General features: G+C 39.1%; 1 protein-coding gene across 1 annotated transcript in view; it reads right to left on the bottom strand.

Annotated features, from left to right (window-relative positions):
* Positions 1-3,280: 3,280 nt before the first annotated feature.
* Positions 3,281-26,692, bottom strand: part of LOC126335948 (guanylate cyclase 32E-like) — a 437,004-nt gene continuing 413,592 nt past the window's right edge. The window contains exon 23 of the mRNA XM_049999424.1: positions 3,281-3,483. Coding sequence (XP_049855381.1) covers positions 3,281-3,483 — 203 coding nt within the window. The remainder of the gene's footprint in view (positions 3,484-26,692) is intronic.

The raw sequence follows: 26,692 nt of genomic DNA, 5'->3' as shown, positions 1-26,692 counted from the left end.
AGCAAAAAATATTTGTCCAATGAATACCCGTTTATCATATGCATTTCTTCTTCTTGTAGCAAATTTATTGTCCAGTAGTGTAGTACTGACCTGTCGAAAATTCGGATAATAATTCTAGTGTCGATAACTAGTGCTGAGGAAAAGTAACGCTAGAGGAGGATGTGCCGTTACAATCTGCAGCAGCTCGGTTGTAGGTGGGGTTGGCACAGTATTCCACTATAGTACCTCGCCATGTGACCTCCATTGAGGCTTTATGAAGGGCAGGGACTGGAAATAGGACGAAGGGGCTTGTAGGACATAACAAAAAATCCTGCAGACTTACATAAAAAATTACTGTGTTTATTGCTACTTGTTCATCTATAAGAATTAGAGTGAAAAGTTAATTATTGACATTTTTTGTCGTGCTCTGGGAGCCCGTGCTATGTCGTTTTCATTGCTTGTTCTTTATGGGGAGAGATGAGACTAAAAAGCGACTTCAGCATCCTTTGCTCCCCAAATGGCAAATCTCATTTACTACTTTAAGTGTCTCATTTCCTAATCTAATTTCCTCAGCATCACCTGATTTAATTTGAATTCATTCCATTATCCTCATTTTGCTTTTGCTGATGTTCATCTTATATCCTCCTTTCAACACCCTCTGCATTACATTCAACTGCTCTTCCAGGTCCTTTGCTGCAGAATTACAATGTTGTCAGCAAACCTCAAAGTTTTAATTTCTTTTTTATTTCTTCTCCACAGATTTTAATTCCTACACCAGCTTTTTCTGTTGTTTCCTTTACTGCTCCTTTAAATCGGCCACGGTCCGGTCGTATACGTTGGACCCGCATGTCACCACTGTCAGTGATAGCAGACCGAGCGCTGCCACACGGCAGATCTAGAGAGACTTGCTAGCACTCGCCCCACTTGTACAGCCAACTTTGCTAGTGATGGTTCACTGACTTCTACGCTTTCATTTGCTGAGACGATAGTTAGCATAGCCTTCAGCGACATTAAATGCTACGACCTAGCAAGGCGCCAGTATCCTTACTATTGATATTGTGAATCATGTACCATAAAGAGCGACGTTCTCCATTAATGGATTAAAGTTACGTATTCCACCAGCTACGTCCATTTTTCTCAATTCTAATTCCCTTGTCATGTTCCAGACCTCACACCAGACTGCGTGAGCTGAAACGCGTGCATTTCGGCCTCCTTTAGCAATACGGTTTGCTCTCCTGCCAACCACAACAGTTACATTTTACTGACTTATTACGCTTTGTATATTTCCTGTCCACTGATTCCGATTCATAGTCTTGGTGTGAGTTGCTTGTTTCAACATTTTTAAGTTCACAATCCGTAATAAGATGTTGAAATCGATTTCTTAATGGAACTTTTAACTTACTGGAAACAAATTTAGGTTTTGCACATTTCTTCAGTTCACTGTACTCCTGAAGTTGACCGAGTTCTTTATGTGATGGGTCAGATAGACTTTTAATAATGTTTTCCAACAACAGATCATGTTCTCTTGTGGCTTTCAGTTCTTTCTGAAATGATTCAAGTACTATGATTTCACGATTTGCACGGCCCATTTCACTCGCTGCCAGACTTGTCCCACACGTACACGAAATGTTTTCTTGATTTATTCTCATGAAGCACTGCGAATGATACCAAATATGCAACACTGAACAAATTCTAATGCCACTTGATACGACTTTGTTGCATAACTTGCACCTTACTGATGCTAAATACTCGCAATTTATGGACCGATTTACTACCACATCTATATGCGTCGCCATCTTAGACTACCAACCTGCACATTGTTGGGACCATGGTTATGTATCTATCCTTTTCCATAATCAGCCACTGCCAATAGGGTCTGGTCTCAGAATCACCACAAAATAAAGCTAAATATCAGGCTAATGATATCTTCATAGATCATTAGCTGCAACTTGTAAGGCTTCATATGCAGGCATCATTTCAAAACACAGCAAGACTATTGTTTGAGGCAATTGAAATTCCTGGCTGCCCATCTAGTAGGATTCCTAGGGCTCCATGTGAACACATCTCAGATATGCTCGACATTTTCATTAGACATGCATGGCTGAACAGTGTTCTTTGCTTAGCATACACAACTAACTTCCATGGATTTTGTAGCCTGTCATAAATCTACTTTTGCAGTGATGGCTTCTTGCTGAATCAATGGTGGAGTGCATAGTGCACTTGAATAATGGATTGACTTCGTGCAAATTCTAACACACAAAATGATTTCTCTAGTGGTGTAGGCATCATGCTGCTACATACAGCAGTCCAGCTTGAACCTTCCTTTATCGAGTGACATACTCAATGCCTTTCTATCCTTTACAGTCTGTAATAAATGACTGAAATTATTCTTTCTTTGTGAACCATCCTGTACTTTAGAAGAAATGCTGTTATGTTGTATATGCACCGATGTACTGTAATTTTAAAAATGTTGCAAAGCCATACTAAAGCCAGAGGCTATTTTGTTCATAACTGCTAATCATATACGGCTGTGTTTCCACCATCCATTATGATGGACACTCAGGGGATTCATTATAATGTATACTCCATTGCAGATTGAGAGTAGAGATTTAGTTATTTCATAAATTCTGTGATGACAGTATTTTGTTTGAAACTATCGTTCTGCTTATGTTAAATGTTTTAGGGAAAACACTGAAAATGCAGATTACTATTAACTGATCTACTTTTGCTCCACAAGTTTCCCAATTAGAAGTCCATTAACACTACCAAATGCAATAATTTCCCTTTACATTATGTTACACTAATAGCTGCAATAACTTAAATTTTTACGTAAAACTAGATTTCTGAGTTTTAGTTGTCAGTTTCTGTTCATGTGGATGAAGATCAGTTTCTTGCAAAATTTTTAATCTCTGAAAAGAGTATTTATTTCATTGTGCAGTAATAGGAAAGTCATGTATTTTTAGTGAAATTATAAGGTAATAAACTATATTCATTATAGGATAACATTAATACCATACACTATTATAAAAAACAAAAATATTCCTAGTTTAATATTAAAAAACACAAAGACATTCACAGAAACTACATATATAATGTTTACTGAGCAGTGATACAGCCTCTTAAACTCTTCCAGGTGTCTACACTAGATAATATGCTCATAAAAACACAGGACAAGTGGAAATAATGTTTTATGATTATCTGTGTGCATATATTACAAATATGACAAGCACTCATTCATCTGATTATTAGATAGCAACATTTTAGAAACAAACATTTCAAAATTGTAGATAAAGAGCGTAGATTAGCTTGCCTGAGCATGTGCAAGAGCAGCTCTGGCTCGCAGCATGCAGCGGTCAGGTGGTTGACTTGTTATCCAAGGCCCTATGACATGCACCGGCCATGGTTTAAATCCCGGATCTGGCCATGACACTCCAGGCAACGTGCAGCCTCCTGGCAATGGCTGCCCACCTGATGGTCGTCGTAACAGATCCGGTGTCTCCAACCCTGTAGTACATGCACTATTTAATACATCTGTTACAACAGATCACAGTTTTTTTTAGAATAATTGCTGTCCACCTGGAAAGACATGTAGTTTATTTTGTGTTAGTGTAAATAAAATAGAAAGAAACTTCCACATGGGAAAAATATATTAAAAACAAAGATTCCAAGACTTACCAAGCGGGAAAGCGCCGGTAGATAGGCACAATAAATAAAACACACAAACACACACACAGAATTTCTAGCTTTCACAACCGACGGTTGCTTCTTCAGGAAAGAGGGAAGGAGAAGGAAAGACGAAAGGATGTGGGTTTTAAGGGAGAGGGTAAGGAGTCATTCCAATCCCGGGAGCGGAAAGACTTACCTTAGGGGGGAAAAAAGAAAAAAAAACCACATCCTTTCGTCTTTCTTTCTCCTTCCCTCTTTCCTGAAGAAGCAACCGTCAGTTGCGAAAGCTAGAAATTCTGTGTGTGTGTTTGTGTGTTTTATTTATTGTGCCTATCTACCGGCGCTTTCCCGCTTGGTAACTCTTGGAATCTTTGTTTTTAATTTATTTTGTGTTAGATATTAGTTCCCTCTTACTTTAGAACAATCACTGTTTGAAAAATGAAAGATACCACAGGTTTCCGTAATACATTCAACTTATCAGGAATTTGCTCTTGACATGTCGACAGCAAAATTAGTTAGTGTTTACATAAGAGCATCAATTTCCTATTTTATTAGGAAAGAAAACACCTGTCTGATATTATTGCATAAGCAATGTTTCTTTGGGTGTGTTCAGCCATGACACATCTTTTCACCATTATCATCTTCTTTCGAAACAGCATAATTTCAAATCAGTATTTTCTATTTACAATTATTTTAAGTACATACAAACAACAGAAATTGATATTTATTGGACCAACAGTACAGATATTTGTCTGCATTAGCTATAGATAAAAGTTATAACAAATCCAGAAAGAATCTTTCACTCTGCACAACATTGTGGACTATTTTGAAACTTGCTGGTACATTAAAACAGCATACCAGATCAGGAATCAAATCAGAACTTTTCATTTTGTGGGCAATGCTACTATCAAATGAACTATCTAGGTATGACTTAAAACCTGCTCCCCACAGATTTACTTCTGCCAATACTTCTCTACTTCTTTCTAAGTTCACAGAACTTCACCTGTATGCCATGTGCCACTAGTCATCCTGCAAGAAAGGATGTTGTGGAGAAATGGCCGAGTCACAGTGTAGGGGATAGTTCCCAGGATGAACTTCCCATCCTGTTATTTTTTTATCTTAAACTTGGGCATGGAATGTGACATGTTTCCTTAAAATCAATGAACACAATAGCAATCAATAAGTAGTTTACTACAATGTGGTCTTGTACTGCACAGCAAGGCCAGGACAGATGAATTACAGCACAGTATCACAAAAGATGTAGTGATTCGAGAATTTCTGTGTAAGTCCTAGAACCATTTCGCCTTCCACCGTCTTGAACACATGATATTTTAGATGTGAGTGGGAAAAAGGAACCCTTCCTACAGCGCGTCATCCGTCTGTGTGTGCAGGTCTGAAGTTCGTCGTGAGAAGACTGTACACAATGGTCGAACAGCACTGACAAGTTCTTGTCGGTCGATCAATGGAAGTCGTAGTGAAAGCACACTGAAGAACCAAGGAACTTCTGTCTTATTCTGCACTGTTTGGTAATGGTGACTATTGTTAGTGACAAAAGAACAGTTGAGATGAGAAGACTTTTTACAGGCTCTTAACTTGGACTTTCTAGAGGCAAGAATATTCTTCAGAGATGAAGTTTTTAGAGATTCCAGTAGGCGTCTAACCAGCAAAGAAGATTGGCTGCGCATTCACGAGTAAGTCAACTCGCGTGAAAGAAGTGGGAAAGTTGCACACATACTTCACCACTTTCAGTTGTCCAAACCATTAGAACATGGTGACCGGTGTGAAAGGGCCAAAGGAAAAAAGGAATTTTGAGAAGAAAAGAAGAGAAAAAGATATCATAGCAACCGAGCATAACAAGACAAGAGAACCAGTAAGAGAAACTGGAGTATGCTGCAGTATACAAAGAAGAAAATTTGTAAATGCAAATAAGGGAGAAGATGTGAGAAAGTCACAACTTGAAAAACTGGAGAGAAGATCTCGATGTATCACACTTAGAAGAGATGCGCCTAGAATGGTACAACTCAGAAGATCTGGTGTAGGGAGTATACAGCTCTCACATGCATTGCGGGGATGCAGACATGGAAACCAGCCTACATCAAACGTCGCCAGCACCAGCTGCTGTTCACTGGCACTGATCCGCCATCACATCCGCTCACCTGCGCTACCAGAAGTCTATGCCGGGTGAGAATGAAACAAAACTTTAGTACCTTAGTAAGAAGTGACACAAAACATTGAGTGAATTTATTAGTGTAGTTATTACACTTAAAGTTAATTTTTAAATGCTCACAAGGTTTAAAGCTTGTAAAATCATGGATAACATTCAGTAAGTTAGAGAAACTTCAGAACCAGGCGCGGCTATGAAAATTACCAAAGAAGGGCCTGACTGGTCTGAGTTACTAAATCTGATTAAAGCTCAGAGTATACCCTTAGGCTTAATGAATTCTCGATTAGAAGATCAAAGTCTTAAATTAGACTCAATAAATACTCAATTAAATGACAAATTAGATGATCAGAGCACAACTTTAAATGCTAAGACTGAAGTTCTAAATAACCAAAATGAAACCTTAAATAGTCAAGCAACAAATATAGGTTTATTAAATGCCAAGGTTGATGCACAGAGTAGAGAATTTAGTAATCTATGCGAAGGCATGGATGCTTTAAAGACTGAATTTGATACCCTAAATAGTAAAGTTGAAAATTTAAAATTAGATTTAATGAATGAACTATCTAATTCTTTGAACATTCATGCAAATCAAATGTTTACTGAATTCAAGCAAAAATAGAATGTCGATTTTCGGGATTTTACAAAAAAGTTAGAATTTGATATTGAGGAAAAATGTAATACAGTAGAAACCGAAAACAATGAAAAGTTAGGATAATTTGAAAATATATGTAATGTTAAGTTTGATGCTGTAAAGCAGGGATTGCATACTTTGAAAGAGATCATTGTAAAGCAAGATAAGTTAATGCCAATAATCCAATCACAAATAGCAGGTGTTAATACACGAGTAGATAATGTAGAAAGAAACTTCAAAGAGAAACTAGCCAACTCCGACATCATAAACGTAAGTAGTTTGGAGGAACAGGTACAGGAAATGAAAAAAATGAAAAGTTGCCGCAAGAGTAACCTCTGGGAATGTATTGCCTATTGTTTCTTCTGAACTTCCAGATACCCAAAAAGATGATTTGTGGAAAAAATTTAAACTTATCCGGGATAAAGTAGACAAAAGAGTGACTTCTCCTAACGTAGTATTGACTAGTGAAGTGGTAAATGGTTTACAACGGGGCGGCCAATACAGGATCATCAAGGCAATTCCTTACATTTACGCCAGATGGGGATGTATATCTGACTCATTTTTTGATAAGATTCAACCAGGCTTTGCCAAAGAACTTGGAGGATTCTAAAAAGATTGAATATGCCATGGGGTACCTTGTAGGGGAAGCCTCAGAATGGGGTACTGTAAATATTGAGAACTTTTGTCCTTGGGGAGACTTCCAGAAGAAATTTAAAGAGTAATAATGGTCTGCCAGTCCGCAAGAGAAATTAATATCAGATTTGTGGGATCCAAAATATTAAAATAATACATGGGGTGCTATAAGAAAGTATTTAGAATGGCATCTGACATGGGTGAAGTACTTAAATAAGCCAATAGAAGAAGGGTTAGTGAGAATTTTAATAAGGTGATTACCTATTTATGTGAGGAAAGATATATTACGTAGTGGTTGTAAAACAATAGAAGAGTAACAAATTGATAGTCTGAAAAAAAAAAAAGCATCCACCTTCGAATTTAGGTCTGAAAACTTCACAGGAATTTGTGCCAAGTAATAACAGAACACAAAGTGGTAACATAGTATCTCGATTTGGTAACCAACCTGTGAATACAAATAATGAGGAAAACATAGTGCGGTGTGAGTCCAGGATTGGGTCCTAGGTCCTGGAAATACACTAGAAGGCTTTAGTCCATACAAGTATCTTAACTTTATCTACAAAGGAATGACTACCAATAATCCACAACCTATATTAGCAGGTACCATGGAGAATTCTAAGGTTAACGTACCTATAGATTCAGGGAGTGCGGCATTACTCATCTCCAACACATTATTTACTTCACTACAGACTAAACATCACTTAACATTATTACCAGTGACCGGAGTTTACATACTTGGAATAACAGGAACAAAAAGTAAGATTGTGAAGTATGAGACTCAAGTGAACTGCGGCATTGGAAATATATTACACTACTGGCCATTAAAATTGTTACACCAAGAAGAAATGCAGATGATTAATGGATATTCATTGGACAAATATATTGTACTAGAACTGACATGTGATTACATTTTCATGCAATTTGGGTGCACAGATCCTGAGAAATCAGTATCCAGAACAATCACCGCTGGCTGTAATAACGGCCTTGATACTCCTGGGCATCAAGTCAAACAGAGCTTGGATGGAGTGTACAGGTAAAGTTGCCCATGCAGTTTCAACATGATACCACAGTTCATCAAGAGTAGTGACTGGTGTACTGTGGTGAGCCAGTTGCTCGGCCACCATTGACAAGACGTTTTCAATTGGTGAGAGATCTGGAGAATGTGCTGGCGAGGGCAGCAGTCGAACATTTTCTATATCCAGAAAGGCCTGTACAGGACTTGTAACATGCGGTTGTGCATTATCATGCTGAAATGTAGGGTTTCACAGGGATCAAATGAAGGGTAGAGCCACGGGTTGTACACATCTGAAATGTAGTGTCCACTGTTCAAAGTGCCATCAATGCGTACAAGATGTGACCAAGACGGGTAACCAATAGCATCCCGCACCATCACGCCGGATGATACGCCAGTATAGCGACGATGAATACACACTTCTAATGTGTGTTCACCGCGATGTTGCCAAACACGGATGCGACCATCATGATGCTGCAAACAGAAACTGGATTCATCCAAAAAAAAAAAATGACGTTTTGCCATTTGTGTACCCAGGTTCATCACTGAGTACACCATCACGAGGGGCTCCTGTCTGTGATGCAGTGTCAAGGGTAACTGCAGCAATGGTCTCTGAGCTGATAGTCAGTGCTGCTACAAACATCATCGAACTGTTCATGCAGATGGTTGTTGTCTTGCAAATGTCCCCATCTGTTGAGTCAGGGATCGAGACGTGGCTGCATGATCCATTACAACCATATGGATAAGATGCCTGTCATCTCGACTGCTAGTGATATGAGGCCATTGGGATCCAGCACGCCATTCTGTAGTACCCTCCTCAACCCACCGATTCCATATTCTGCTAACAGTCATTGGATCTCGACCAACACAAGCAGCAATGTTGCGATACGACAAACCACAATCGCGATAGGCTACAATTCGACCTTCATCAAAGTTGGAAACGTGATGGTATGCATTTCTCCTCCTTACACGAGGCATCACAACAACGTTTCACCAGGGAACACCAGTCAACTGCTGTTTGTGTATGAGAAATCGGTTGGAAACTTTCCTCATGTCAGCACGTTGTAGGTGTCGCCACCGGCGCCAACCTTGTGGGAATACTCTGAAAAGCTAGTCATTTGCGTATCACAGCTTCTTCTTCGTACCAGCTAGTATTTGTGATTATGTCATCCACAATGGTCCCTGGGGGTTTCCTTGTTCCATTCAGTTAGACAACTAACAACCTCTGGCTCCCTATATAATCTCTTCTGGAACTAAAGAAGCTTCTGCATACATGCTGCTGGTACTACTATTATGTGCCCTGCAAGAGCACACATGAGGTAGAGATTTGCACAGTGTATACACACCTAACTTGTGGCCAGGCCCTTCAGTCCTGACTTTGCTCAGCTGTATCATGAGGTGGAAATTTGCGCACATGCTGTATCTGATTCCCAACCAATGGAATAGCTGTGGGAACAAGATATATAAGTTCCCTGGTCAGTTCTTCTATCCTTCGGTTTCAATTGGCGCAGTCTCCAAGTATATTTCGGTCATGTTTTTCCTCAAAATGGTCTCTGTATGTAATCTCTTCGCCAGTTTCTTTGCAAACCTATGTGTAGAGGTCTTGGTGAAATCAACGTCATCAATTTTGTATGTCCTACTGGTAAAAAGTGTCACTGTGATGACTCCAACAATGGTTTTGTGAAAAGCTGCCTGCTAATCCATTTATTTGTCATAATTTCTTTGTAAATATGGAAAACTGTGTCCTGGTGCATAACTTTCAAAATAATTTCTGAATGCATGAGAATACTATTCTCATACTGAATGTAATATAATTGAGCCAAAGTTCCAATTTATACTTCTTGACGCATATTTTTCTTAGTGAACTGAAGGAAATATTAAGTTAGCAGAAAATATAATATTGGCTGACTAATTAAACAACTGTGATAATACACTACATAGATTTTCTACTTTCTACAGAATATTTTATACCTTTTATGAGATGTGATCTAGATGCGTGGATTTGTATCAGTTTCAAAAGGGGTGGGTATTGTGGATAAAAGCATGGTTAATGAGAACACATAAATCATGACTAACACAAAATACACACCACACCTTTCAAACAATCCTTGCAAACAAGTGTGCCTGATTCTTCACCATTTTCCATTTCCATATGGTTGCTAAGATTTCCTTTGGGGACCTCAAGTGTGAAGGTTGGAATGTCTGTTCTGTAGGAGATGATTTAACACCAAACCTCCTCCGGCATCTCACTCAAGTACCTGTGAGCTAGGGATCCTGGGGATGGAGGATGGGAAGGGTTTCCTGCCTTTGGGGCTATCTTCTTTCTCTTCTTTGATCTTAGCAACAATTTCTATTTATTTCCTTTCTTACTTCTCATTTGAGGACCTATCTATTTTTTCCCTCTTTCCACATGCATATACAGGGTGATTCAAAAAGAATTCCACAACTTTAAAAATGTGTATTTAATGAAAGAAACATAATATAACCTTCTGTTATACATCATTACAAAGAGTATTTAAAAAGGTTTTTTTTTTTCACTCAAAAACAAGTTCAGAGATGTTCAATATGGCCCCCTCCAGACACTCGAGCAATATCAACCCGATACTCCAACTCGTTCCACACTCTCTGTAGCATATCAGGCGTATCAGTTTGGATAGCTGCTGTTATTTCTCATTTCAAATCATCAATGGCGGCTGGGAGAGGTGACCAAAACACCATATCCTTAACATACCCCCATAAGAAAAAATTGCAGGGGGTAAGATCAGGGCTTCTTGGAGGCCAGTGATGAAGTGCTCTGTCACGGGCTGCCTGACGGCTGATCCATCGCCTCAGGTAGTTGACGTTCAGGTAGTTACGGACAGATAAGTGCCAATGTGGTGGCGCTCCATCCTGCTGAAATATGAATTGTTGTGCTTCTTGTTCGAGCTGAGGGAACAGCCAATTCTCTAACATCTCCAGATACTGTAGTCCAGTTACAGTAGCACCTTCGAAGAAAAAGGGACCAAAAACTTTATTGGCTGAAATGGCACAGAAAACGTTCACCTTAGGTGAGTCACTGAGTTGTTTCCCGCAGATTCTCAGTGCCCCATATACAGACATTGTGACGGTTGACTTTCCCATTAGTGTGGAAAGTTGCTTCATCACTAAACACAATCTTTGAAACGAAAGATTCATCTGTTTCCATTTGAGCAAGGATAAAATCACAGAAATCGATTCTTTTAATCTTATCAGCTGCAGACAGTGCTTGAACCAATTTCAGATGATAAGGTTTCATAACTAACCTTTTTCGTAAGACTCTCCATACAGTTGATTGTGGAATTTGCAGCTCTCTGCTAGCTCTGCAAGTCGATTTTCCTGGGCTGCGAACAAATGCTTGCTGGATGCGTGCTACATTTTCATCACTCGTTCTCGGCCGTCCAGAACTTTTCCCTTTGCACAAACACCCATTCTCTGAAAACTGTTTATACCAACGTTTAATACACCACCTATCAGGAGGTTTAACACCATACTTTCATTCGAAATGCACGCTGAACAACTGTCGTCGATTCACTTCTGCCGTACTCAATAACACAAAAAGCTTTCTGTTGAGCGGTCGCCATCTTAGCATCAACTGACGCTGATGCCTAGTCAACAGCGCCTCAAGCGAACAAATGTACAACTAAATGAAACTTTATAGCTCCCTTAATTCGCCGACAGATAGTGCTTAGCTCTGCCTTTTGTCGTTGCAGAGTTTTAAATTCCTAAAGTTGTGGTATTCTTTTTGAATCACCCTGTATTTCTATTGCAGAAGTCCTTCCTAGTTTCTGTGGTTTCTAATGACCAAATTCTTATCTTCAGATAAGAAGGCCGAAGAATCAGACTACAAGAAAACACATTCACATACACACAAAATTACATTTAAACACAAACAATGAGATTATTGACTAGAAACCTGTTGCGATGTGAGAACCACCAGGTGTTGTAGCAAAAAGAATAAGTGTACACAGTGTATAGGGCAGGCGTGCCTATATGGAGATACGACAACCTGTGGCCTAAAAAGTAGGAAAGTTTCATTAAGGTGCATACCTACCAGAATGGAAAGAGGAAGTGCACTCATATGGTCAACCCACAGGCAAGTTACAGATACTGATCGTAGCAGAAGGGGACATTATCATGACAGAAGTCACACATTTTATAGGAATTATTCTAGAAAGTATGAATTTTATACACAACGAGCATTATTACGTTTTATGTAAGTTTACGAGTGTCAAAAAGAACACTTTCATGTTGCCCAGAGTTCCTCCAAACTATAACAGATAATGAATGAGTATGTACTTAGGAAAGCTAATACAAAAGGTGATAACAGAAAGTAGATTACTCATGTGTCATGAACAACTGGAGTTTATGATTGGAAAGATAACAGCAAAGGAGAAAAGGACAATATACCCTGCACGATTCCTATATATTAAAAGAGCTGACTAAAACCTTGAGTGAAATGCTCACATTTTATTATCAAAGTAAAATGAGAAAAGAATAGCTAAATTGTAAGCAAAAGGTTATTCACAGTTATTTAAAGAAAAGAAATGTATGCTGTTAAAATGTGAATTGTTATTATAAGTGATATTAATGTACATAATAATTATGTATAAAATATCGCATGTTCGATCTGAAGGGGGGGGGGGGGGGGGGGGGGGAGCAGAGAGGAAGGGGATATGTAGTGATTTGAGAATTTCTGTGTAAATTCTAGAACCACACAGCCTTCCACCATCTCGAACACACAATATTTTAGATGTGAGTGGGAAAAAGGAACCCTATCTACTGCACAACACTTGTCTCTGTGTGCAGGTCTAAAGTTTGTCGTGAGAAGACTGTATACATAGAGGTCGAATGCCACTGACAAGTACTTGTCGGTCAATCCATGGAAGTTGTAGTGAAAGCACACTGAAGAACCAAGGAACTTCTTTGTTATTCTGTGCTGTTTTCTAATGTCGACTATTGTTAGTGACATAAGAACAGTTGAGTTGAGAAGACATTTTAGAGACTCTTAACTTTGCCTTGATAGAGGCACGACATGTTTATGATTACTGGGTAATAGAGACACAATTGTTAAGCCAACCCAGTTGTAAATGTAACTTAATGGTGTCTAATGGGAGACGACATGGGCAACTTACAAGAAGTCAAATATTTATGTGAGAAATGACAAGTCGTTCTTTATGAAAGTTGAAATATACTGAGAGTGAACTAAAGGTATTTCTTCTAATACCTATTTATTTCACGAGTAGAGAGAGAGAGTCTTATATGTTCCTTTAACTAGCATCATCCTTTGGAGAAGTTTTTAGAGATTACAGTAGGCATCTCACCAGCGAAGAAGATCAGCTGCGCATTCACAACTTAGTCGACTCGTGTAAAAGAAGTGAGAAGGTTGCACACATACTTCACCAATTTAATTCGTCCAAACCATTAAAAGGGAACACATGAAAATATTTTGGTTGGTGGAAGGAATTAATGTCAATGTGCATGAGTTCAAATATGACCTCTTCAGGAAAACATGATTAATTGAACATTTTTAGCAATACTTTTAATATGTATTTTCTAATGTATGCCAGCAATATTTTAATTTTTAAAGAGATTACTCATCAGCCATTTTTGAATCTTCTGAGGGTGCCCCATATAGCTTCCAGTCTTTTGTATATATTGCACAAAACATTTTTCATAAACTGTTTTACACATTTCAGTCTTGTATTTTCCCTAAAATTTTTCTCTTTTATGTCTGTTTCTGTTGTAAAGTTGGTATACCCTGTGTGCTATAGCAGCTGTCTCATTAATTTGACCCAACCTGTCTGATAACTTTCATGGGCTCCTTTCCTCATATATTGAAACTTAACAAATAAAAAAATTCCACTTGATATTGTTCTACTCCTTTTAATAACAATTTTGTTGTCTTTCCACTAACTGTACTTATGTAAGTAAAACATATACAAATGTAATACTTGAAATGATTTTCTTCCTACTTACCTAATAATTCATGTAATTTCATAATGTGTGTCAAAATTTACCAGCTGCTGATGACGGTCGTATATTTAGTTTCATTGAAAACTTTATTAATTAAAGGAAATGAAAAACAGAAATAGTTACAACAACATGTAATGATGAAATCCAAGTGAGATAACCAGCAATTGTGAGAGTAACATCAGTCATCAAAAACCTTTGAGTGACCTGTTACAGTTTTCCTTAAACTAACTTAAAAGATATTTATAACTAAAGATCGGTCACACCCAAATTTACTTTTGCCACGTAAGACTATATACTTGTTCAAATCCAGTATTTAACCTTATACTTTTGTTGGCATAATTTTTCTGCACTATATAATGCTCTTCATTATTCAGTGATGCCCTTGTTTAAAGCCCGAATCTCGTGATCGTGCAATAGCGTTCTCGCTTCCCACACCAGGGTTCCCAGATTCGATTCCTGGCGGGGTCAGTGATTTTCTCTGCCTTGTGATGGCCGGGTGTTGTGTGATGTCCTTAGATTAGTTAGGTTTAAGTAGTTCTAAGTTCTAGGGGACTGATGACCAGAGATGTTAAGTCCCATAGTGCTTAGAGCCATTTGAACCATTTGAACCTTGTTAAAAAATTTTCACAAAATAGCAAACTCTCAAACATGACAGCTTTACTTGTAAGTAGATTATTCATCTTGTAGCCATCCAGTGTTATGGTTGTTGTGGTCTTCAGTCCTGAGACTGGTTTGATGCAGCTCTCTATGCTACTCCATCCTGTGCAAGCTTCTTCATCTCCCAGTACCTACTGCAGCCTACATCCCTCTTAATCTGGTTAGTGTATTCATCTCTTGGTCTCCCTCTATCATTTTTATCCTCCACGCTGCCCTCCAATACTAAATTGGTGATCCTCGATGTCTCAGAACATGTCCTACCAACCGATCCCTTCTTCTAGTGAAGTTGTGCCACAAGCTCCTCTTCTCGCCAATTCTATTCAATACCTTCTCATTAGTTATTTGATCTACCCATCTAATCTTCAGCATTCTTCTGTAGCACCACATTTTGAAAGCTTCTATTCTCTTCTTGTCTAAACTATTTAGTGTCCAAGTTTCACTTCCATACATGGCTACATTCCATACAAATACTTTCAGAAATGACTTCCTGTCATTTAAATCTATACTCGATGTTAACAAATTTCTCTTCTTCAAAAACGCTTTCCTTGCCATTGCCAGTCTACATTTTATATCCTCTCTACTTTCACCATCATCAGTTATTTTGCTCTCCAAATAGCAAAACTCCTTTACTACTTTAAGTGTCTCAGTTCCTAATCTAATTCATTCTGCAACACCCAACTTAATCCGACTACATTCCATTATCCTTGTTTTGCTTTTGTTGATGTTCATCTTATACCCTTCTTTCAAAACACTACCGATTCTGTTCAACTGCTCTTCCAAGTCCTTTGCTGTCTCTGATAGAATTACAATGTCATCGGTGAATCTCATCGTTTCTATTTCTTCTCCATGGATTTTAATACCCACTCCAAACTTTTCTTTTGTTTCCTTTATTGCTTGCATGTAGAGGCTCATCTCACTAGGGGTAACATAGATACTGCCTACAGGAAAATTAAAGAGACCTTTGGAGGAAGGAGAACCACTTGCATGAATATCAAGTGCACTAATCAAATAGTACTGAAAACTTTTGTATTTTTCCAACAAACCATCTTTTAGCTAAACCAAAACATTATTGGAACTTATAAATCATTTCCAGTGGTAAATTTTCATCCTGCAGTTCTATAAACTAAAATGTAATTATTAAGAAAACAAAATATTACTATGCCAGTCTTTATATACGAGGGTTGGTCAAATAGTAATGCCTCCCATTTTTTTTCTACTTAAAAAAATTAAGTTAAGTGAAAAATTTGCATTTGGCGCCATTCCTCAAACCTTCTTCTGCAATCCACTGCAGTAGTAACTTTCTGTGTCAACAGGTGGCAGCACAGCAGAAGTTTGTAAGATGGCCGACATCGATGTTCGTTTGAGACAGCGTTGTGTGATTGAATTCTTGAATGCAGGAGGTGAAACGCCCATACGCATTCATGAAAGACTGAAGAAGATATATGGTGTTGTGACAGTGGATGTCAGCACTGTTAGACAATGGGTTCGTCGTTGTAAGGAAGCTGAAGGGCAAACACCGTTGACTGACGAAAAGCGGAGCGGCAGGCCGGTGAGTGCAGTGACTCCACACAACATTCAGCAAGTTGATGACATCATTCGTGGTGACCGTCGGGTGACTGCAGATGAAGTGTGTTGCATTATTTCTCTTAGTAAAGGCAGTGTGATCACGATTATTAAACAATTGGGGTACTCAAAAGTTTGTGCACGGTGGGTTTCAAGAATGTTAACCGATCAGAATAAAGAGGCAAGGAAAACAATAGCCTCCCAACACTTGCAGCGCTTCCGTTTGGAGGGAGATGAGTTTCTGAAAAAAATTGTGGCCGGGGACGAAACATGGGTGCATTTTTTTGAACCCGAATCAAAGAGGCAGTCAACGGAGTGGCGTCACACAAGCTCGCCGAGGAAGAAAAAATTCAAAACTGTGCGATCGGCAGGGAAAGTTATGGCAACAGTTTTCTGGGATACAGAGGGTGTGATTCTGGTTGATTTTTTGGAGCAGGGATGCACAATAAATTCTGTTCAATACGTCACAACCCTCAAAAGACTTAAAGCACGTCTTCAGCGAGTTCGCCCAACAAAATCAATGGCAGATGTTCTTCTTTTGCATGACAATGCAAGACCACACACCAGTCGTCACACCTCTGACGAGATTGTCAAAATTGGATGGGAAGTTTTGCCTCATCCCCCATACAGCCCTGACCTGGCACCATCAGACTTCCATCTGTTTGGGCCACTAAAAGAAGCTCATCGTGGGATTCATTTTGAAGATGAGGAGGCCGTGAAAACATCCGTGCGTCAATGGCTTAGGAAGCAGAGCTGTGATTTTTACCGTGCTGGGATACATGCCCTTGTTCAAAGGTGGACCAAAACTGTAGAGATGGGCGGAGATTACATTGAAAAATGACAAAATGATCGTCAATGTTGTGGTTTTCAACCTATGTAATTGCATTTAAATTTCCTGACAATTAAACGTAGAAAAAAAAATAGGAGGCATTACTTTTTGACTGACCCTCGTATATAATCTCCCCCAACTCAAGAATCTAGTCAGCCACCAATATCTATTTGCCAAATATCTTTATAAGCTTCTTTGATTATTATGCATACGTAAAGTGTCACCGAGTCTGCAATTAAGATTTGAGTTTTTATGTTTGCCATATGGAATGTTTTTAATGGTTCAGTTTGAGAACTGTGAATAATAGACTACTGTCTGAAGATATGATATGCAGAAGACTGATGTTTGCCAAAAAATGTTGGCACTGATAACAATCTTGAAGCATGTGTGCAAGACTGGTGTTGTTAAAATATAAATCAAAGTGTAAAGTGTAAGTTCCACAAAAGATCTGATTTGACAAAAATATGGAATAGTGAAAAATTCGACTCAGGCATGATGTAATTTAACTGTATGGATAAAAACAAAAGTAATTTAATGTTATGGGACTTCATTTCTTCATGCCTCACTGAGGAATTGTAATCTACAAAAAGTTTAGTAAACTTACAATGTTTTTTCTAGCAGCTTTTCATTTTGTTATTCACCTGTTTACTAAAATTTTTCATTTTTTTATGGCAGTGCATTTCAAGTTATTCCTGTTTTTTCTCATCCATATTTCACATGATCCATGTCTCTTACCACAATAGTCCAATGATACCAATAAAACTTTCCCATCAATTAGCTTTGCAAGGAAAGGAAAAGTGCAATTTCACATAATCAAAAAGATGACGTAGTCACACTATTCAGAGAGAAGTTATTGTACTAATCAAGGGAAGAAAATTATCAAGGACGTACAGTATATAAGAAATTTAATTCTTCCCAAAAACATATTCTTATAATACTGGATATCCAGTTATCTTTTATAGCAGGTCAATGTTGTTGTTGATGTTGTTGTGGTCTTCCGTCCTTAGACTGGTTTGATGCAGCTCTCCATGCTTATCTATCCTGTGCAAGCTCCTTCATCTCCCAGTACCTACTGCAACCTACATCCTTCTGAATCTGCTTAGTGTATTTATCTCTTGGTCTCCCTCTACGATTTTTATCCTCCACACTGCCCTCCAATGCTAAATTTGTGATCCCTTGATGCCTCAGGACATATCCTACCAACCGATCCCCTCTTCTAGTCAAGTTGTACCACAAACTTCTGTTCCCGCCAATCCTATTCAATACCTCCTCATTAGTTACGTGATCTACCCACCTAATCTTCAACATTCTTCTCTAGCACCACATTTCAGAAGCTTCTATTCTCTTCTTGTCCAAACTATTTTTTGTCCACGTTTCACTTCCACACATGGCTACACTCCATACAAATACTTACAGAAACAACTTCCTGACACTTAAATCTATACTCAATGTAAACAAATTTCTCTTCTTCAGAAACACTTTCCTTGCCATTGCCAGTCTACATTTTGTATCCTCTCTTCTTTCACCATCATCAGTTATTTTGCTCCCCAAATAGCAAAACTCTTTTACTATTTTAAGTGTCTCATTTCCTAATCTAATTCCCCCAGCATCACCCGACTTAATTTGACTACATTCCATTATCCTTGTTTTGCTTTTGTTGATGTTCATCTTATATCCTCCTTTCAAGACACTGTCCATTCTGTCAACTGCTCTTCCAAGTCCTTTACTGTCTCTGACAGAATTACAATGTCATCCGCGAACCTCAAAGTTTTTGTTTCTTCTCCCTGGATTTTAATGTCTACTCCAAATTTGTCTTTTGTTTCCTTTACTGCTTGCTCAATATACAGATTGAATAACATCGGGGAGAGACTACAACCTTGCCTCACTCCCTTCCCAACCACTGCTTCCCTTTCATGCCCCCCGACTCTTATAACTGCCATCTGGTTTCTGTACAAATTGCAAATAGCCTTTTGCTCCCTGTATTTTACCCCTGCCACCTTTATAAGTTGAAAGAGAGTATTCCAGTCAACATTGTCAAAAGCTTTCTTTAAGTCTACAAATGCTAGAAATGAAGGTTTGCTCCCTTTCTTCTAAGATAAGTCGTAAGGTCAGTATTGCATCACATGTTCCAACATTTCTACGGAATCCAAACTGATCTTCCCCGAGGTTGGCTTCTATCAGTTTTTCCACTCGTCTGTAAATAATTCATGTTAGTATTTTGCAGCTGTGACTTATTAAACTAATAATTCAGTAATTTTTACATCTGTCAACACCTGCTTTCTTTGGGTTTGGAATTATTATATTCTTCTTGAAGTCTGAGGGTATATCACCTGTCTCATACATCTTCCTCACCAGATGGTAGAGTTTTGTCAGGACTGGCTCTCCCAAGTCCGTCAGTAGTTCTAATGGAAAGTTTTTTTTCTCCCAAGGCCTTGTTTTGACTCAGGTCTTTCAGTGCTCTGTCAAACTCTTCATGCAGTATCATACCTCCCATTTCATCTTCATCTACATCCTCTCCCATTTCCATAATATTGTCCTCAAGTACATCGCACTTGTATAGACCCTCTATATACTCCTTCCACCTTTCTGCTTTCCCCTCTTTGCTTAGAACTGGGTTTCCATCTGAGCTCTTGATATTCATACAAGTGGTTCTCTTTTCTCCAAAGGTCTCTTTAATTTTCCTGTAGGCTGTATCTATCTTACCCCTTATGAGATAAGCCTCCACATCCTTACATTTGTCCTCTAGCCATGCCTGCTTAGCCATTTTGCACTTCCTGTCGATCTCATTTTTGAGACATTTGTATTCCTTTTTGCCTGCTTCATTTACTGCATTTTTGTATTTTCTCCATTCATCTATTAAAGTCAATATTTCTTCTGTTACCCAGGGATTTATACTAGCCCTCATCTTTTTACCTACTTGATCCTCTGCTGCCTTCACTACTTCATCCCTCAGAGCTACCCATTCGTCTTCTACTGTATCTCTTTCCCCAATTCCTGTCAATTGTTCCCTTATGCTCTCCCTGAAACTCTGTACAACTTCTGGTTTAGTCAGTTTATCCAGGTCCCATCTCCTTAAATTCCCACCTTTTCGCAATTTCTTCAGTTTTAATCTACAATTTGTAACCAATAGATTGTGGTCAGAGTCCACATCTGCCCCTGGAAATGCCCTACAATTTAAAACCTGGTTCCTAAATCTCTGTCTTACCGTTATATAATCTATCTGATATCTTTTAGAATCTCCAGGATTCTTCCATGTATACAACCTTCTTTTATGGTTCTTGAACCAAGTGTTAGCCATGATTAAGTTATGCTCTGTGCAAAATTCTAACAGATCGCTTCCTCTTTCATTTCTTAGCCCCAATCCATATACACCTACTATGTTTCCTTCTCTACCTTTTCCTACTGTCGACTTCCAGTCACCCATGACTATTAAATTACTGTCTCCCTTCACTACCTGAATAATTTCTTGTATCTCATCATACATTTCTTCAATTTCTTCGTCATCTGCAGAGCTAGTTGGCATATAAACTTGTACTACTGTAGTAGGCATGGGTTTCGTGTCTATCTTGCCCACTATAATACGTTCACTATGCTGTTTGTAGTAGCTTACCCACACTCCTATTTTTTTAAATTCATTATCAAACCTACTCCTGCATTATCTTTATTTGATTTTGTATTTATAGCCCTGTATTCACCTGACCAGAAGTCTTGTTCCTCCTGCCACCAAACTTCACTAATTCCCACTATATCTAACTTTAACCCATCCATTTCCCTTTTGAAATTTTCTAACCTACCTGCCTGACTAAGGGATTTGACATTCCACGTTCCAATCCGTAGAATGCCATTTTTCTTTCTCCTGATAATGATGTCCTCTTGAGTAGTCCCCACCCGGAGATCCAAATGGGGGACTATTTTACCTCCGGAATATTTTACCCAAGAGGATGCCATCATCATTTAACCATACAGTAACTCTGCATGTCCTCGGGAAAATTACGGCTGTAGTTTCCCCTTGCTTTCTGTCGTTCACAGTACAACAACAGCAAGGCCGTCTTGGTTAATGTTACAAGGCCAGATCAGTCAATCATCCAGACTGTTGCCCCTGCAACTACTGAAAAGGCTGCTGCCCCTCTTCAGGAACCACACGTTTGTCTGTCCTCTCAACATATACCCCTCCTTTGTGGTTGCACCTACGGTACGGCTATCTGTATCGTTGAGGCACGCGAGCCTCCCCACCAACGGTAAGGTCCATGGTTCATGGGGGGAGCAGGTCAATGACTATCTCTAATGAGGGCTTTGAAGTGCACTAAAAGCTACATTGCAAAATTCTTTCTCTGTACAATCAAGAAAATAAAAATCATGCAGTACCCACAAAAACGGAAAATTCTGTGAACAAAGTAAAAGCATTTTGGAGCATCATTAGACATGAAATGAATAAACTGAAAAAGGTAAATAATATCTAGTTCACTGACGACAGTAACAGAGAGATAGATGATGTTATTTTCAAATCACAATCCAATAAATTCAATAAATTCCTCCTAACAGCAGCTGAAATCACAAGGAGAAAAAATGGATACCCGATCTATCTGGAAACAATTGTGAAGTGGTTGGAGAACGGTGCTTTCACCAGTTATTAGGGCTTCACATTTTGTTGAAATAAGGAACATGTGAAGAATGATATGCACATGTAATAAGACTGATCTTGTCTTCATAGTCTCTAAGGAAGCAATATGTGTTGTTTTATATTTGAACTTTATATGTACACTTTCATGGGACAGTTTTAGTCTATCTTCAAGCATTTGCTACTTCCATTTTTTCAACATCTCTGTGACACTAATCCATGGACCATACAAATCTGTGACCGACTGTGCACATTCAATTTCCCCCATTATACACCTTTGGGGGACACACTTGAGCAATAATCTATGATTGGTGGAACAGGTGTTTTGTAAGCAATGATCTTTGTAGACTGAGTGCATTTCCCTAGTCTTCTACAAATGAATCAAAGTCAGCCATCTACATTGGCTACAACTGAGCATATGCGATCATTTTATTTCATATCCATATAAATTTGTTATCCCTAGGTACTTGTATGAGTTGCCCAAATCCAACTGTGACTAACTGATATTGTAGTCATACACTAAGATGACAAAAGTCATGGAATAGCAATATGCACATATACAGATGACGGTAGTGTCACATACAAGGTATAAAAGGGCAGTGCATTAGTGGATCTGTCATTTGTAGTCAGGTGTTTCATGTGAAAGGGTATCTGACATGATTATTGCCACACGATGGGAATTAAAAGATTCTGAACACAAAATTGTAGTTGGAGCTGGATGCATGGGACATTCCATTTTCATAATTGTTAGGGAATTCAGTATTTCAAGATCTACAGTGTCAAGAGTGTGTTGAGAAAACCAAATTACAAGTATTACCACACACAACGAACAATCCAATGACTGAAGGCCCGCACTTAATGATCAAGAGCAGTGACGTTTGCATAGAGTTGTCAGTGTTAACAGACATGAAACACTGCACAAAATAAATACAGAAATCAATATGGGCACACAACAAATGTACCCGTTAGGACAGTACAGTCAAATTTGGTGTTCATGGCCTAGGGCACCAGATGACCGATGCGAGTGCCTTTGCTAACAGCATGACATCACCTGCAGCACCTCTCCTGGGGTTGTCACCATATTGGTTGAATCCCAGACAACTGGAAAACTGTGGCCTTGTCAGGTGAGTCCTGAATTTTGTTGGTAAGAACTGGTGGTGCAAATCCCTTGAAGTCATGCACCCAAGTTGTCAACAAGATACTGGGCAAGCTATTGGTGGCTCCAGAATGGTGTGGTCTGTGTTTATATGTAATGGACTGGGTCCTCTGATACAACTGTAATGATCACTTACTGGAAATCTATGTTTGGCTACTTGGAGATCATTTGCAGCCATTCATGGACTTTATGTTCCCAAACAATGGCAGAATTTTTATGCATGTCAATGTGCTATGTCACTGGGCCACAACAGTTGACCAGCTAGATCACCTGACATGAATTCCATCAAACATTTGCATGACATAATTGAGCGGTCAGTTTGTGTGCAAAATCCTGCACCAGAAACACTTTTGCAGTTGAGAACAGCTATAGAGGCAGATTGGCACAATATTTCTGCAGGGGACATCCAATGACTTTCTGAGTTCATGCCACATTGAGTTGCTGCACTGCGCTGGGCAATAGGAAGTCTGATATGATATTAAGAGCTATCCTTTGACTTTTGTCACCTCAGATAAGAAGATTTTTTTTTCATTTTGTGATTGCAGTTTTAATAAAAAATATAGTTCTGGCACTGAGTGAAAAGCTTTTCCAAGGTAAGAGATACCCACTTATCTGATAGCCTCAATTTATGGCATTCAGGGTGTCATATGACGAAAATGCAAGTTGGGTTTCACATGATCAATATCCTTAGAATGCATGTTAGTTGGCCTGGAGGATGTCATTACATTTGAGATATTCCCTTATATCTGAGTTTTAGAATGTTCTAAGCTTCTACAAGAAATGGAATTCATGCGTGTGTGACAGTAGTTTTGTGGAACCCTTCTACTGCCGTTCTTGCAAATGGCTTGTCATCTGTCCTTTCTTTCAACCAGTGGGCACAGTTTTTTTATTCGAGGGATCTTTGGTATATTATGGTTAAAAATGTGGCTGATTTTCCCAAAAATTCAGTGCAGAATCTGACAGGGATTCTACTGGACCTTCAATCTTTATTCAATTTTGATGATTACAGTTCTTTCTTAACACTACTGATACTATCATCTGTTCCACTCATCTTTGCAAAGTCATAAGAATTAAACTAGGGTAGCACTACTGTTTGAAAATGGAGTTTAATATTTATGACAGACTGAGGTGGCACACTGGACTCGCATTCAAGGGGACTACAGGTCAAATCCTTGTCTGGCCATCCAGATTAGGTTTTCTGTGATTTCCCTAAACAGCTCAAGGCGAATGTCAGGATGGTTCCATAGAAAGAGCAAGGCCAATTTCCTTCACTAACCTTCCCTGATACAGGTTTGCCATGTCTCTAATGACCTCATTGTTGAAGGACATTAAACAATAATCTCGCATCTTTTGTTCAGTATTTCTGCTTTCACTTTGCTACCCTTATTTTCGTTTCCTGTCTTATCCATAGGGTTCGAGCACTATTTTTTATGCCACTAACTGTATTTGCAAAGAAACAATATTATGAAAAGGAAAGTTGCTACTCACCGTATAGCAGAGATGCTGAGTCGCAGATAGGCACAACAAAAAGGATCTCACAATTAAAGCTTTTGGCATTTAAGGCCTTCGTCAACAATAGACGACACACACACACACACACACACACACACACACACACACACACACACACACACAGATAAAACTCACACACATGACTGTAGTCTCAGCCAACTGAAACACACTGCAAGCAGCAAAACCAGTGCATGACGGCGTGGTGACGGGGAGGGGGTAAAAGGGAGGCTGGAACAGGGTGGGGGATTGATAGCATTCAGTCCCTTCACTGTTCCCATTCCAGCACTACACAGCTGCCATTGCACCATCACACCCAGTCTTTTTATTTCTCTCTTTTTCTACTACCCCCCCCCCCCCCTCCCCCAGCTCTCCCCTACCCTCCAGCTAACCTGCAGCACTTCACTGTCTGCCACCCCCACCACACTATCCCTCTCCCTCTCAGCCCCAGCCTCCTCCTTAACCCCACCCAGTCACCACTCCCCTCATCCACTGGTGCTGCTGCTTGCAGTGTGGTTTCACTTTCCTAAGACTGCAGTCACATGTGTGTGTGCGTGTGTGTGAGTGCGCGCGCGCGCGCGTGTGTGTGTGTGTGTGTGTGTGTGTGTGTGTGTGTGTGTGTGTGTGTCTGGCATCTATTCTTGACGAAGGCCTTAATGGCTGAAACCTTTATTTGTGGGAGTCTTTTTATTGTGCCAATCTACGACTCAGTATCTCCATTATATTGTGAGTAGCAACTTTCCTTTCCATAATATTGTTACAATCCATGCTGGATTTTCAATTCTTTGATCAAGAAAGAAACAAATTTCTTTGGGTTTTGTGAAAGATCATTCAATGTTCTGGTGTGGTACTTGTTCAAGGATTCAAGAATTGTTTAATGTTCTTCACTGAGCATCTCTCTATCATGCTACAGTTTGGTTTACACCTACTACGTTGTACTTTCTTTTTGTTTAGAAGTTTCTTTATAGTGACTGTAAGCGATAGATGGCCCTCCCATCTCAAACTGTCCTACTAGGTACATATCTACCCAGTTCATATTCAACTACTCTTATAAACTTCGACCATACTTCTTCTGCATCCTCTGGTTCAGAGCTAAATGTGTCAATGTATAGGATGGCTAGATGGGGAATATTCTGTATAATATTTTACACTGAATTTTTTGTCATGTTTTTCGACTATGCATCCGGCATAAATTCCCTCAGGAGGTAAGTGCCTGGTAGAACCATGGCATCAGCAGATACTGTTCTTTCTGGTATTTTGATGATAAAACCAGCTACACACAACACCATGGCTAATCAATAGGAAGCAGGGAAGAAATGTCACATAGCAGTTCTACGTGTTCCTTGGAATGCAATGCCCAGGCTGCTCTCTCCCTTATGTTTTAGCCTTCATACTGAGTGGATGGCATATGCCATCTGTCTTGGCCTCTGTTCTTGACTGGCCACTAGATAATTCAGATGAAAATTTGTTTCCTCTGTCTTTCTGTTCCTTTATCCATTACAGTCACCTACCCTGGTGGATGTCCTCACATTACAGACTTATTGAGCCCTATCTACCCTGTCAGAATATATGGAGCTTTTATCTCACAAATCCTCACACCCATGTCCTCATCCAACATGAGCAGGTATCTATGTCTACATATGTACTCCACAAGGCACCTTGGCAGAGGGTATCCTGTACGACTTCTACTCATTTTGTTTCCTGTTCTACTCACAAACAGCAAACAAAAAATGACTTTCTATATGCCTCTGTATGAACCCTAATTCCTCATATTTATCTTTGCAGTCATTATGTGAAATGTATGTTGGCAGCAATACAATCACACTGAAGTCAGCCTCAAATGCTGGTCCTTTAAATTTTGTGAATAGTGTTCCTTGAAAAACATTTCCCTCCAGGGATTCCCATTTGAATTAAAAAAATATTTCTGTATTACTTGTATGGTGTTCAAACCCGTTGAAACAAATCTAGCCACCTGCCTCAGAATTACTTCAATGTCTTCTGAAATCTGACCTGATGCAGATCCTAAACTCTTGAGCAGTACTCGAAATAGGTCACACTTGCATCCTATATGCAGTCTCCTTTACAGATGCTCACACTTTCTCAAAATTCTCTCAATAAGCCAAAATAATCCATACACCATCCCTATACAGTCCTCACATGCTCATTACATTTCATATCACTTTGCAACATTACACCCAGATATTTAAATGACATGACTGTGTTAAGTAGCACACTACTAATACTGCATTCGAAGATTATGAGTTCGTTTTTTCTGCTCATCTGT

Source organism: Schistocerca gregaria, chromosome 2 (genome assembly GCF_023897955.1).
Source record: "Schistocerca gregaria isolate iqSchGreg1 chromosome 2, iqSchGreg1.2, whole genome shotgun sequence".
Classification (NCBI taxonomy): domain Eukaryota; kingdom Metazoa; phylum Arthropoda; class Insecta; order Orthoptera; family Acrididae; genus Schistocerca; species Schistocerca gregaria.
This window is presented reverse-complemented; position numbering and strand designations above follow the sequence as displayed.